A 12,180-nucleotide genomic window follows, 5' to 3' on the forward strand; every position below is an offset into this window, starting at 1 on the left:
TGTTGCTTCCTGGTTTGAACACAACCCAGCTGTGCAGTGGAGCCTAAGCCAACTCCGAACCCAACGCTCAGCTGCCGACCTGGATCTCCTTTGCTGGGTGTCTGGCAGAGCACGTTTTTCAGCCGTGGCTCAGGAATTAGACAGAAACCAGCTAAGTCTGTCACCGAATACCCCAAATTGTTATATCATGCTGCTGTTGCACAACCCGTTATGTAAACGGTGGGATGGGTTGGGCGTGAATTGTGGCTGGCGCCCTGCCTTCTGGCAGCCCTTTGCACAGGCATATAACGTCAGGTGCCCCCAGCAGCTGGCACATACTTGCCAGCACTCCCCAGCGAAGTGAGAGGGACAGACATGAGGACAATGGCCATGCTGCTGAGCCTTACGCTGGCTCTGCTCTGTGTGCTCCAGGCTCAGGCTGAGGTTCCTGTGCAACCAGGCTTCGATGCTGACAAGGTAAGACCCACCATGGGCAGAGTGACCCGAGGGGCTCCCTGCTTCGGTTACTGGGGTGGACACAGAGTCATGGAGCAGGCCTCTCCAGGCTGCAGTGTCTTATGCCTGCAGCACCTTGGCTGATCTAGTCTTGGCTCACAGGCAGCTCCGCCAAGATACCTCCGGAATGGCCTGCAGCACCTCTTCTGGTGCTGCCTGGGACTCCCACAGGGTGACCAGATATCCTGATTTTATAGGGACAGTCCTACTAGTCAGGGCTTTGTCTTACAGAGGCGCCTATTACACCCCACCTCCATCCCAATTTTTCACACTTGCTATCTGGTCACCCTAGATCCCCAGCCCCTCCTCCCATACCCCCAAGCCCGATCTGCAGCACCTCCTGCTACCCTAGGCCAGGCTCCCCCAGAGACTCTGGGCATGCAACTCCCTGTCATTCCAGTCCTGGGCCTTCCGCAGCTTTGCTCCTCAGGCCTGGAACCCCTTAGCCAAATCCTGAGCTCTGGACTCTAGGCAAACTCCATTGATTGCAGTGATGGTTTCCCAGGCAAGCACTGAGTAAAACATAGTAAGGCCTCTGGATTTGGCCCCCTGTTATTCCTGTCCCACCCCCAGCTCTGCCAGTGTGGGGCAGGGCTGGGCATCGGCAAGGCCAGTCCATTCCAGTCCTGGCTCCCAGGGACACCATGTGGAGAACACACTGCCCCTGTGTGATGCTACCTCGACTCTCTGGAGCTGGGGTGGGGGTGGACAGAGACCTAGGCAGTGTCCAGCCCCCCTTCCTCTGAGCTAGCCCCAGGGCAGAGACCCAGCTATGGCCCTGTAAGGGTGAGCTGATGCACCGTGAAGCACCGTGATGCACCGTGCAGCTACTCCCAGCCTTGTGCCCTGCGCGTCTTCTGAATCAAACATTAAAGATCCTTTCTGGACCACTTCAGCAAGGGGCAAAGTGCTGCAGAGAGAGGAGTGCGAGCAAGCCAAGGCCTGGCAGTAGCCCAATGGGGGGAGGCCGTTCACCACTAGCTCGGTGGCTCGATCTGCTCCCGCATGGCCGTCACTGCATGTCTGATGACTGGCTGACACTTGTGTAGAGTGGGCTAGTCCATCTCCCTGATGGCAATACCCTGCAGCTGCAGGGGAAGAACAGGCTCTCTGGGGGGCCTGACCCACCTGGGACTTCACTCCCCTTCCAGCCTCTCTTCCCAGTCAAGTGGTGGATTTAAGAAAAAAGCAGAAAATAGCTGGGGCTCTCCGGAGACGTCAACTTGCAGGTCAGCCCACTTGTGGGGGGAGACAGCCCACACCAAGCCAGCTGCATTCAGCAGGATGCTAGCTTGGGTCAGAGCTGAGGGGAGCTCGCCTGGACCTGCTGTGGACAGTGCTTGAGCTGCACCCTCTGGCTGTGCTCTGTAGCGTCTTTGGCCAGCCCCTGCTCTCAGCTGGCCCCCGAATGAATTGAGATGTCACTCGGCTGAGCTCCCTGGTGGGTCCCCAGTACTCGCATGTCTTGGGAAGAGCTGGGGGTATTCACCCCTGTGCAGAGGGCCAGCCTCTGTCCTCACTCCCAAACAGCGCTGGCCAGCTGTCTGGAGAGGCTCACGACCATGGGCAGACTGTTCAGAAGCGGGGCACAAGCCCCAAATTGTCTGTATGTTCTATAATTAGAGTTCACCTACCAGATAGCAAGTGTGAACTGCTCAAGCACTATAATAGCCTTGATGTGGACACTCCAGTCTAGCTTGCCTTTGTGATAGATGGTCCCTTACACCAAAAATCACAACAGTATGGAAGTTCCTCCCAGACCCACAGGACGCATCACTTATCCCAGGTCAATTGTACCCCCAGTCTCTTACCAAAGACAATGCTTGTAGCTGATCCTGTAATAAAGTAAATAAAGATTTATTAACTGAAAAACAAACGAGAGAGAGTTATTTGCAAGGTTAAAGCACACAAATGAGTTACAGTCATAGGTTCCAAAAGATGATAGCAGCTGCTATATATCCTTTCAGGCTAACCCAAAATAAGCTGCTTGGTGATCTCTTGCTAATGCTTAGAAATCGTGCCTGCTCCGAACTCCAAGCAGATTAGTGATACAGTTCCTTCTTAACAGGCATTTTTATTCCCTTACCCCAGAGTTCAAACTGTGATGGGGCGTGCCCACTGGCATGTCTCTCTTCGTGGCTGTGGGGGAATCAATCCACAAAGTCTTTTGTCCACTGATGTTCCCCAAGGGTTTATCTGGGGTCTCTGGGCCTTCTTTGGTTGGGGAAGAGATGCCGCCTCTTGTGACACACTAGCATTTCACACGTGGGGCAAGGCTACACTACCAAATTCAGTCGCACTAAGTTATGTTGACGTACAGCCACTGCAGTAGTTAAATCACTTTTGCCTGTCCGCACTAGGCTCCTTGTGTTGGCGGTGTGCGTCCTCACCAGAATCGCTTGCACCAATGTAATTGTCAGCGTGGGGCATTGTGGGACAGCTTCCGAAAGGCAGCGACAGTCGATGTAAGCGATGCAGTGTCTACACGGATACTGCGTCAATCTAGCCACATCCACCAAAGTGCTGCGCCTCTTGCAGTCGGTGTGGTGGGCAAGTGACATCAGCGGGCGCTGAATTTTGGTGTGTTACTGAGTTAGGTTGCCAGGAGCTGCCTCAGTGCAGACCAAGACTTGGTAATCCTTCTCTCCTGACTGGGGGTTTACAGTCTTAGCAAACTGGTTTTCAGTTACAGAACAAACCCTTAACTATTCACTTGTACCATGGGATACAGATACTATAGTAAGATTAACACATGCAGAACCCTACCAGCGTTTCATCAAATCTAAACACTGAACACATTCTTAGAATGCTACCATCTATTTTCACAATACTAACCACGGGGAACCAGCCTGGTGACCAGCCATGCATGTTCAGTGGGCCCCGGAGCTGGCAACTGTTCTGCCAGCGTCACCACTGCCCGGCAGGCGAGGCTGACACTGGAAGAGTTGACATTTAGGTTAAAAAGCAGTGATAATGACTCCCCATTATAACACATCAAGCAGAAGCATTTTCCCTCAGATTTGAGATCAGAGCCAAAAGTCACATGCTCTTCCGCTAGCTAGAGTCAGAAGCCAAGCTCAGGAAAGCAGATGCTGTGATCAAAGCGTTGGCCTGGTGCTAAGGAGACCTGGATTCACTTGACTCTTGGCTCTTCCTGAGGCAAGTCACTAGTCTCTCTGAGCCTCAGTTCTCCATCTGTACAATGGGACTGATAATTTTTCCATTCTCCCTCTGCTGATCTAGCTTGTGTATTGAGATTGCAAGATCTTTGGGGCAGGCGCTGTCTCTTCTTGCATGTCTGTGCAGCACCTAGCACAATGGGGCCGGATCTCGGTTGGGATCTATAGGGATGACTGGACTATAAATAATAGCAAGGATTATTGGCTGGGCTGCAATCCGAGCAAAGAATTGCTGAACCAAGCAAATTTTTTCACCTAGCCTTTGCCTGTCCTAGGGAGCTCGGTGAGTGAGGTTAGTGAGGAAAGATGGCCCAGTGGGTAGGGCCCTTTCCTGGGACTTTGGAGAGTGCGGCATTTAGGACATACATGTAGGACAGGGGAGGTAATTGATCTGCTCTACTGGGCATTGAAGAGGTCTCAGCTGGAGAGTTGTGTCCAACTCTGGGTGCCAGACTTTAGGAAAGATGAGGGCAAACTGGAGATAGTCCCGAGCAGAGCAACAACGCTGGATGAAAGGTTCAGAAAACCTGCCCTATGAGGAAATGTTACAGAAACTGAGCACATTTAATCTTGAGAACAGAAGACTGACAGCAGACCTGCCAACAGTCTTCAAATATGTTAAAGGTTGTTATAAAGAGGACAGTGATCAATAGTTCTCCATGTCCACTGGTGGTAGGACAAGAAATAATTGGCTCAATCTTCAGCAAGGGAGGTTTAGGCCACGTCTACACTGGAGTTTACAGTGGCACAGCAGTACTGATGCAGCTTTGCTGCGCTAAGATCTCCCCTGTAGCCGCTCTGTGCTGATGGGAGAGAGTCTCCTGCTGACACAGCGCTGTCCACCGGCGCCTCTGCTGGTGGAACTCATGTTGCTCGGGGCAGGTTTTTTTCACACCGTGAGTGACATAAGTTGTACTGACAAAAGTTCTAGTATAGACATAGCCTTAGTGCTGAGTTAGATATTAGGAAAAGCTTTCTACTCTTGGGGTAGTTAAGCTGTGGAACAGGCTTCCCAGGGAGCTTGTGGAATCCCCATCACTGAAAGTTTTTAGAAACAGGTGGGACAAACTCCTGCCAGGACTGGTCTAGGGTTACTTGGTCCTGCTCAGCGCAGGGGGCTGGACTGGCTACTTGAGGTCCCTGCCAGCCCCACATTTATATGCTTCTGTGCTAAAGACCAGCTGGACACAGGCTCGTGTGGCTGATGTAAATGTAGAGCAACAAGTCACATGACAAGTGGTAACCCCAGCCAACCACAAATGGAGCTGATAGAATAGTAGCTTTGCTACAATGGGGAGGCAGTGATGCCTAGTGGATACAGCACCCACACTGGGACTCAGGACACCTGGACTTTTCATGGTTCTGCCACCGGCTGCTGAGTGACCCTGTGAAAATCACTTTCATGCTCTGTGCCTCAGTTTCCCCATTGTTACAATAGATACTGCTGTGACCTCCCGTGTAAAGTGCTTTGGAAGAAAAGCGCTAGGTCAGCACTGTCACAATGCGTAGCAAAGAGCAGGAGAACTCTGGGCGCCGCTCCTGAGAGCAGGCTCCCGGCTGTTCCGTGCACTGAGCTGAGGGCTGTGGATGGCAGGAGCGGGGTGGGGTCTCTTTTCCAAGCTCTCACCCAGAATGGTTTTCTGCAGTTCTCAGGGATGTGGCACATCCTGGCAGCGGTGTCGAACTGCCCGATCTTCCAGAAAATGAAAGACTCAATGACGACGTCTGCAGCCATCATTACCTTCACACCAGAGGGCAACCTGAATTTGAAAGTTGGCTACCCCGTGTGAGTGAGTGTAACATGCTGGCCCAGCCAGTGCCTCCCCCTCTCCCCTAGTGGCTGGGACCAGGGACTACAGTGGCTGGCAGCCAGCTCCATGGCAGAGGCCTGTGGTGCTGAAATGATCGGGCGCTCTCCTGGCTGGGGACCATGGGGGTCACTATGTTTGCAACATCAGCTCCCACGGGACAGGGTCCAGGGGGATCCTTCTGCCAGCAAACAGGAGTTTGGACAGTGAAATTCCACAAATGAAAATCTCCACTAAATTTCGCTGCGCCCTGCTCAGGATGGGCTCACACCCACCCCCGTCCCCTCCCCTGGCCTGGACAGGTTCACCCCAGCAATGCCACATCCTTTTCCCACAGCTAGCACAGGCTTTCCCCCCTCCTACCCAGTGACGCCATGTCGCCTCCCCTGGCTGGGACAGGCTCACACCCACCGCCAGCGATGCACGTCCGCTCCACCCGTCTGGGATGTGCTCATGCCACCCCCAGCAATGCCATGTCCCCTCCCCCCAACTGGAACCTGCTTACCCCACCCAGTGACGCCATGTCCCCACTCTGGCTTAGGATGGGCTCATGCCCACTCCCCAGGTGGTGCCAGGTGGTCTGAGTGTCTCTGTTTCTGGTTTAACACGCACTTGTTTTGTCCTTTGTTGTTTTCAGCCAGGATAGCTGTAAGAAAATGGAGATGCTCTTTGAGAAAACTGGGCAGCCGGGACACTACAGCAATTCGCGTACGTCTGGGTGCTGGTGCGCTCTGTCCTGCCCATCCTGGGGCAGGGCACTCAGCGAAGTGTGCTGAGTGGCAGTGGGTTCACTTTGCTGCTCATTATGTGTATATTTTCAAAGAGCTCCTGGACCAATTGCCAAGGGCCAGATGGTGCCCAGAGCCACGCCCACTGTGTGTTTGGACATGACACACAACTGCACTGCCTTGGGGGGAGCTGTAGGGTGTGCTGTCCCACCTGAGCTCCCCTGCACTCAGGGACCCTGAAGGGCTGCAGGGACGACTCTCTCATGGTCAGACATAGAGAGGCGAGGAACAGGACCCATGCCCACCACAGGCAGTGGGGGCCAGGCCCAGCAATCCCTTTGCTCCCAGCTGATGATTATTGCTTCCATGTTGTTTTATCCAAGCTGGATCCATCACCTGACAGGAGGCTGTGTTCCCAGGATGGCTCACGTTGTCAGTACTGGGGGCAGGCACGCCCAGCTACCACAACTGTGTGTGCAAATTAGAGCCGTGCCCAGGCAAAGGACCAGAGCCAGCCATTTGCAGCAGCTTCCTGGATCTGTGCCTTCAATCATAGCAACTGCACGGGCAAACTAGGCACCTGGTCACATGCTTATTTTCAAAGCCAGTCTAGCCATTTCCAGTAGCAATGTCAGAGGATCCTTTTGCATCGGGTTGGCCTGAGCCAATGGGAGCAGCAGCCATAAGACAGAGCTGTGATCTCCTTGGTTTCAGCACATGTCATCCAGCACAGGTGAGGTGGGACAAATTGGCACTGGCAGGGCTGGCCGATGGCACATGCCCCCTCTGGGCTACTCTGGGGGTTAGAGGTTTATCAGGACTATGTGGAGAAGCTCCAGTAGAGCCATTGCCAAAGCACTGATCCAAAATGTGTGTAGCACTAGTACCAGCACTCAGCTAGCTCTTATGTAGCCCTTTTCCACAGTAGATCTTTACAGGGCAGCTCGCTATCATTATCCCCCTTTTACAGATGGGTAAACTGACTTGGCCAAGCTCACCCGGCAGCAGAACCAGGTCTTCTGAGCCCCAGTTAGTAATCTCTCCACTAGGCAAGACTGCCCCCATGCAGCTGTTAAGTGGTGTTTGGGGAAGAAAGGGGGGGGGGTCTGACACTGCCGCTTTTGGGCATCATCTGGTTTCTTTTTGCAGAGAAGGGCACAAGAGACCTACGTGTGATGGAGACGGATTACGAGCACTACGCCATCATGTACACCTTCAAGCAGGGCGATGAGGAGAGAGGCACCACCCTGCAGCTGCTTAGTAGGTGCTGGGAGAAGGGGTGCGTGATTCACACACTGTGGGAGGAAATGGTGTTGAAATGAGCCATGGGAGATGAGAAGCTCCCAGCAGCTGAGCTGTCCCCTCACACCTGGTTGAGGCCGGGTTCCTGTCTCTCTGTTCAGCATCACTGCTAAGACATCTGCACTAAGGTGCCTGTCTCAGAAACGCCCGGGCCCCTTCGGAAGCATCTGTGTATTTTATTATGTGAGCTCATCTGGGAGACCTAGGTTTGCCCATCACTGGGGCCATTCGCCTTTTCTGCTGATCTTGGACAACGGCTGGACCAGGCAACGAATCTGGCCCCAGGCCTCACCCCAGGGCAAGCAACAACCACTAGTCTAGCAGAGGTGGCTCTTGAACAGAGAGAAGCGAACTGAGCCAACCCTGGGGACAGAGGCAGCTTTAGTTCTGCTCACAAGTGACCCAGGAGTAGTCAGTGTTTCTCAGCTGCACTCGCTACTTGAAATTGGCTGATAAACCATTTCCATGGAGAGACCTTGGTCTGCCTTTTACATGAGCTGTGTGTTGTGTTCAGCATTCAAAAAAGTACTCAGTGCCCGTGGTGAGGTCAGATCCTCCGGTGATGGGGGCTGGCTACAGGGGGTGTCTGGAGATAGACAGATCTGAGCCAGGTTGGCTAGCTTTGACTGGACACAAGCTGCATAGATTTCTTTCTTTTCTGGCCTGAACGTAACTTGGATGTTTCCATGGCTGTTCTCTAACATTTGCTGTTCTGTAAACATTGCTGCCAGCAAACTCTTTCTCTAGAGTACTGCTGAGAGCCAACCCCAGCGCACGCAGGCACAGTGCCACTGGCGCACCCCTCAGCGCTCGCAGGCACAGCCCCCAGGGCGCGTTGGCACAACCCAAGCTAATCAAAGTGTGTGATACAAACAGACATGTTTTCAGTGGTGCCATTGCTCTCCCACTGCCAGGTGAATGCTGGAATACCCGGGCTCCTGTAACCTGCCGCTTTGTTGGCAGCAGGGCCCATCATGTGGGTTTTCACTGTCCAGTACATCACAGCCTCAGACTAGACAACGAGTCAGAGCACATTCCCTCTCCATTCTAGCTGATCCCATATTCACACAATCTCCTCAGTTCTTCTCCGTTAACCCAGCATTCCCCAGCCTATGGCCTGTCATCGTGTGATCACGCATCAGTTTGTCCATCCAGCTGCAAAGGAACCCTGCCGGGTGCTTTCGCTAGGGTTGAGCTGGAAAGATTTGGCTTTAATCCTGATCTCTGGCTGCAGGTAGAACCCAGGAGGTGAGCCCTGAGGCCCTGAAGAGATTGAAGGAGCTCTACCCACCCATGGGCCTCACTGATAACATGCTGGTCGTCCTGCCAAAGTCAGGTAAATGTCACCGGCACCAGATTCATTTCTCTCCTACCTGCACTGTCAGGCTTGGACTCTAATCAGTTGCACTGGTCACAAAATACACACCATACCAGGGCTCCGGTCCTTCTTTCCATTTTTGTACTTCCAATATTTTTCTTAGCTGACTAGAGGATCAGGAAGCTGCAGGGTGATCCTGCAACACTGAGACCTCTCTCTTTCTTTTGACAGGTCTATGTGCCAAGGCCCTCAGGTGAGTCCATTGGTTACTGCGCCAGGTTCCTGCAGTGGGTTCCAGCTGGCCTCTGCATTGAACGGGGCCTGCTTCACATGCAGATCTCCATACGTGGGACTGCGGAGCAGGCGTGACGGTCCTCTGCCCATCAGTGGGACTTCACTGTATGTCCCGTCTCATTGCAGCAGAGGCGCCTGAAGAGCTGGGAGGGAACAGGGCTGAGGGTGGGAGAGAGACGTTCTAAACATTGAAAACTAAAATACTTTGTTCCTGAAATGCCACTGCGGTGCCTCATGCCCTCGCTGTATTCTACAGGCTGCATCTCCCATGATGCATCACGGTCTTTCCTCTCAGTCAAGGGAGGCTGTGCATCATGGAAGATGAAGTCCAGCTGGGAAACCCAGCTCAAAATGGAGAATGGATGCATGAGGCACCCGGACAACAACTCCCATGAGGCACAGCAGCAGCATTTCTGAACTGAAATGTCTGATTTTCAGGCGAAAAATGGAAATTTTCCACACAGAAGAGGCACTTTTGGGGGGAATTTTGTTTAATCAAAAGATGAATTTTCCAGCAAAAAACAGTTCTGAGAATAATTTCTGGCTGCCCCTAGTGCCCAGCCTTCCTAGTCACCCTTCTCCTTGGGAAACTATCCCAGCTTCTGTGGGTTTGGGTCGGGTGAGGAATGGGGCTGCCTCTGGCCTGGTTATTCCAAGCCCTCCTCTGGATACAGAACGGGATGCAGGAAGCAAAGGGAAAACCCCAGCTCTGTAGTCTTCACTGGCATGACATTGATTTCCACCAGCAGGCCAGGATCTGGCCCAAGGAGCAGGCCAGATCCCCAGCGCTGGTCATCTAGTGCCTGGCACAGGTTGGAGGAGAAAGGAGGCTGTAATCCCATGGACACAGCAGAGCATGTGCCCAGAGAGTGGACCCAGGACAATCCCAGGGGGTGATGGCTGGCTCAGCAGCTGGAAGGAGCCCTCCCTGGGATAAGGGAGGAGTTTAGGGGCCCAGGCACAGTGGAGCCTGGTGAAATCCAAAGATAAAAAGTGCCAGGTGTCAGAATGATTAGGAGCCTGGGGTGGGGGAGATTCTGCACCCCCTTCCAGCCATGGAAATCCAGGACCGGATCACACTGCTGTGGAGCTGGAGTCTCATTGCAGCCTGGCTCAGGGGTTACGGCCTGACGTGGGGGCCATGCTCCACTCTCAGGGGGGTGTAACTGGGGGCTGAAAGGCCTGTGCTGGTCATGGGTGACTGTGGTTTGACATCACTGCAGCCTGTGATGTGAGGGTCTGAGCTAACCAGCACCAGGGGATTTCTCAGCTGGGCTAACGAACCCTTATGCCGGACCTGAGCCTGCCCGGCCAGCTAATAACCAGTCTCCATCTGCTGCTGTCTTACAGCACTTAACTGGACCCATCAGCTGCAGCTCCTCCCCCTCCGGTTCTGACCATGGCAGACGAATCAATGCTGCAGATGCTGCTTTGTGTCTCACCCTGCACTCCTCTGCGGTGATTTGCTCCCTCTTGCTGCAACCCGGGATCTGGGCTCTGCAGGACTCGCTGCTTCATGAGGGGATTTCTCCTCTCCCTGCCCAATAAATAGATTCAGAAACTGCCCCTGAGCTCATAGTGTTTGTCTGGGGACCTCGTGGGAGGCTCTGGAGTCTGCTCTGGGTTCCAGATGCCAGGGAGAACCCCCCACCCTGGGGCACTCTTAAAGGGGCCTCTTCCCCCTGTGGAAGATAGCCTTTGGAAACATCCCCTGGGCAGGTCGGTCAGTCCAAGAGACAGATGCACAAGAGCCGTGGACTGAACAATGGGGAGCAGGCTCCCCCCACCCTCAGTCCAACGTACTGTGGTTAATCCCAACTCAGGCTTCTGATCAGCCAGGAGAACCAGAGCCAGGTAGGGCTGGCCTGGGAGGCATGTGGGGGAGGGACTGGATGGGGCTGATCTGGGAGCAGTAGGGGCTGGAGCAGGGCAGGGTAAGGCATGTGGCCAAGTTGCCCCACAGGTTGCTGAGCTCACCCAGCAAGGCTGTGGCTGTGGAGCAGGAGGAGGCTACAGCATGAGCCTGTCACTGTCCCCAGCCTGCCAGCAGAGGAGAGGCAGCTAATCCCCCACACCTGCCCCTGCTGAGTGCCATGCCTTGCTCCCCAGGCCCAGCCCATGGCTACCGAGGTGCCCACGGCTCTCCAGAGTAAGCGCACTGTGTTTGTGTTAACAGTGCTGCTCAGACTGACTTGATCGGGTCCTCCCTTTTTGTGTCTGCAGTTACGCCTCTCCCCCTGCAAGTACACACACCGCCACCCAGCTCTGAGGGCAGCGCGGAGAGCGGTGGCTGCTGGCTGGACGCCCAGCTCCGAGGGCAGCGCCATGCCAGCAGCAGCGCAGACGTAAGGGAGGCAATGTGTCAATACCATTTGTCACAGCAGACTTAGTGCTCCATTGCCATCCTTCCTTCTGCCCTGCTGCTGACAACCAGAGCCTTGCCACCTCCCGCTGAGGGATTGGGGGCGGGGGAAGGAGCGCCTGAACCCGCGCTGCCTCCCAGTGATGGAATGGGGTCCGGGGGGAGGAAAGCCTGAGCTCAGTTGGTGGGGCTCTGGCTGTCAGCCCCAGGGCAGCGGGGCTCTGGCTGTCCCCTTTATCCCTGCTTCCCGGGTGAGCACAGCCAGTCTGCAGAAGCCACCCGAGGTTGACACCCAGAGCTCTTAAAAAAAAAAAAGCCCACAGCTGGCGCCTTCCTTAACACATTCCCACGCTGCCTTTGGGAGGGCTGTCTGAGACCTGCTGTGTTAGAGCAACAGCACTGATGAAAAGCTCCCAACACAGCAGCCGTTTCTGGCAGCACCTGGTTCATTACACAGATACATCCCCTGCAGCAAAGTCCTTGTGTCCCCCCTACATCCCCTCCCCAGACCCCAGAATACCAGCTGCACCCATCCTCCCTCCCTCAGTGCATGGCCCTGATCCCTGAGAGCTCCCTGCCCCTCACCCAGAGTCCTGTCTGCAACCCTGCCCAGCTCCTGCTTCCTGTTTGCATCCTCACTGCCTGCCTGACCCTGGATCCCCCTTCTCCAATGGCCAGCTGAGGGGGGGAGTGG

At 54.4% G+C, this 12,180-nt stretch overlaps 1 protein-coding gene across 1 annotated transcript; it reads left to right on the plus strand.

Moving 5' to 3' along the window:
• The first annotated feature begins 341 nt into the window (after positions 1-341).
• Positions 342-10,643, plus strand: LCN15 (lipocalin 15). Its single transcript, XM_067561435.1, has 7 exons — positions 342-456; positions 5,321-5,460; positions 6,120-6,190; positions 7,360-7,470; positions 8,747-8,848; positions 9,062-9,083; positions 10,475-10,643. Exons 1-7 carry the CDS (start codon positions 355-357, stop codon positions 10,479-10,481), a joined length of 555 nt encoding a protein of 184 aa, XP_067417536.1. The 5' UTR covers positions 342-354; the 3' UTR covers positions 10,482-10,643.
• Positions 10,644-12,180: the final 1,537 nt, after the last annotated feature.

Source organism: Emydura macquarii, unplaced genomic scaffold, assembly GCF_026122565.2.
Source record: "Emydura macquarii macquarii isolate MOO-44397 ecotype Brisbane River unplaced genomic scaffold, CSIRO-AGI_Emac_v2 contig_2417, whole genome shotgun sequence".
Taxonomy (NCBI): domain Eukaryota; kingdom Metazoa; phylum Chordata; order Testudines; family Chelidae; genus Emydura; species Emydura macquarii.

Coding starts and splice junctions, on each gene's coding strand:
- LCN15 (XM_067561435.1), top strand. CDS start 355: ATGAGGACAATGGCCATGCTGCTGAGCCTTACGCTGGCTCTGCTCTGT. Junction 6,191..7,359: donor GGGACACTACAGCAATTCGC/GTACGTCTGGGT, acceptor TTCTTTTTGCAG/AGAAGGGCACAAGAGACCTA. Junction 8,849..9,061: donor GGTCGTCCTGCCAAAGTCAG/GTAAATGTCACC, acceptor TTCTTTTGACAG/GTCTATGTGCCAAGGCCCTC.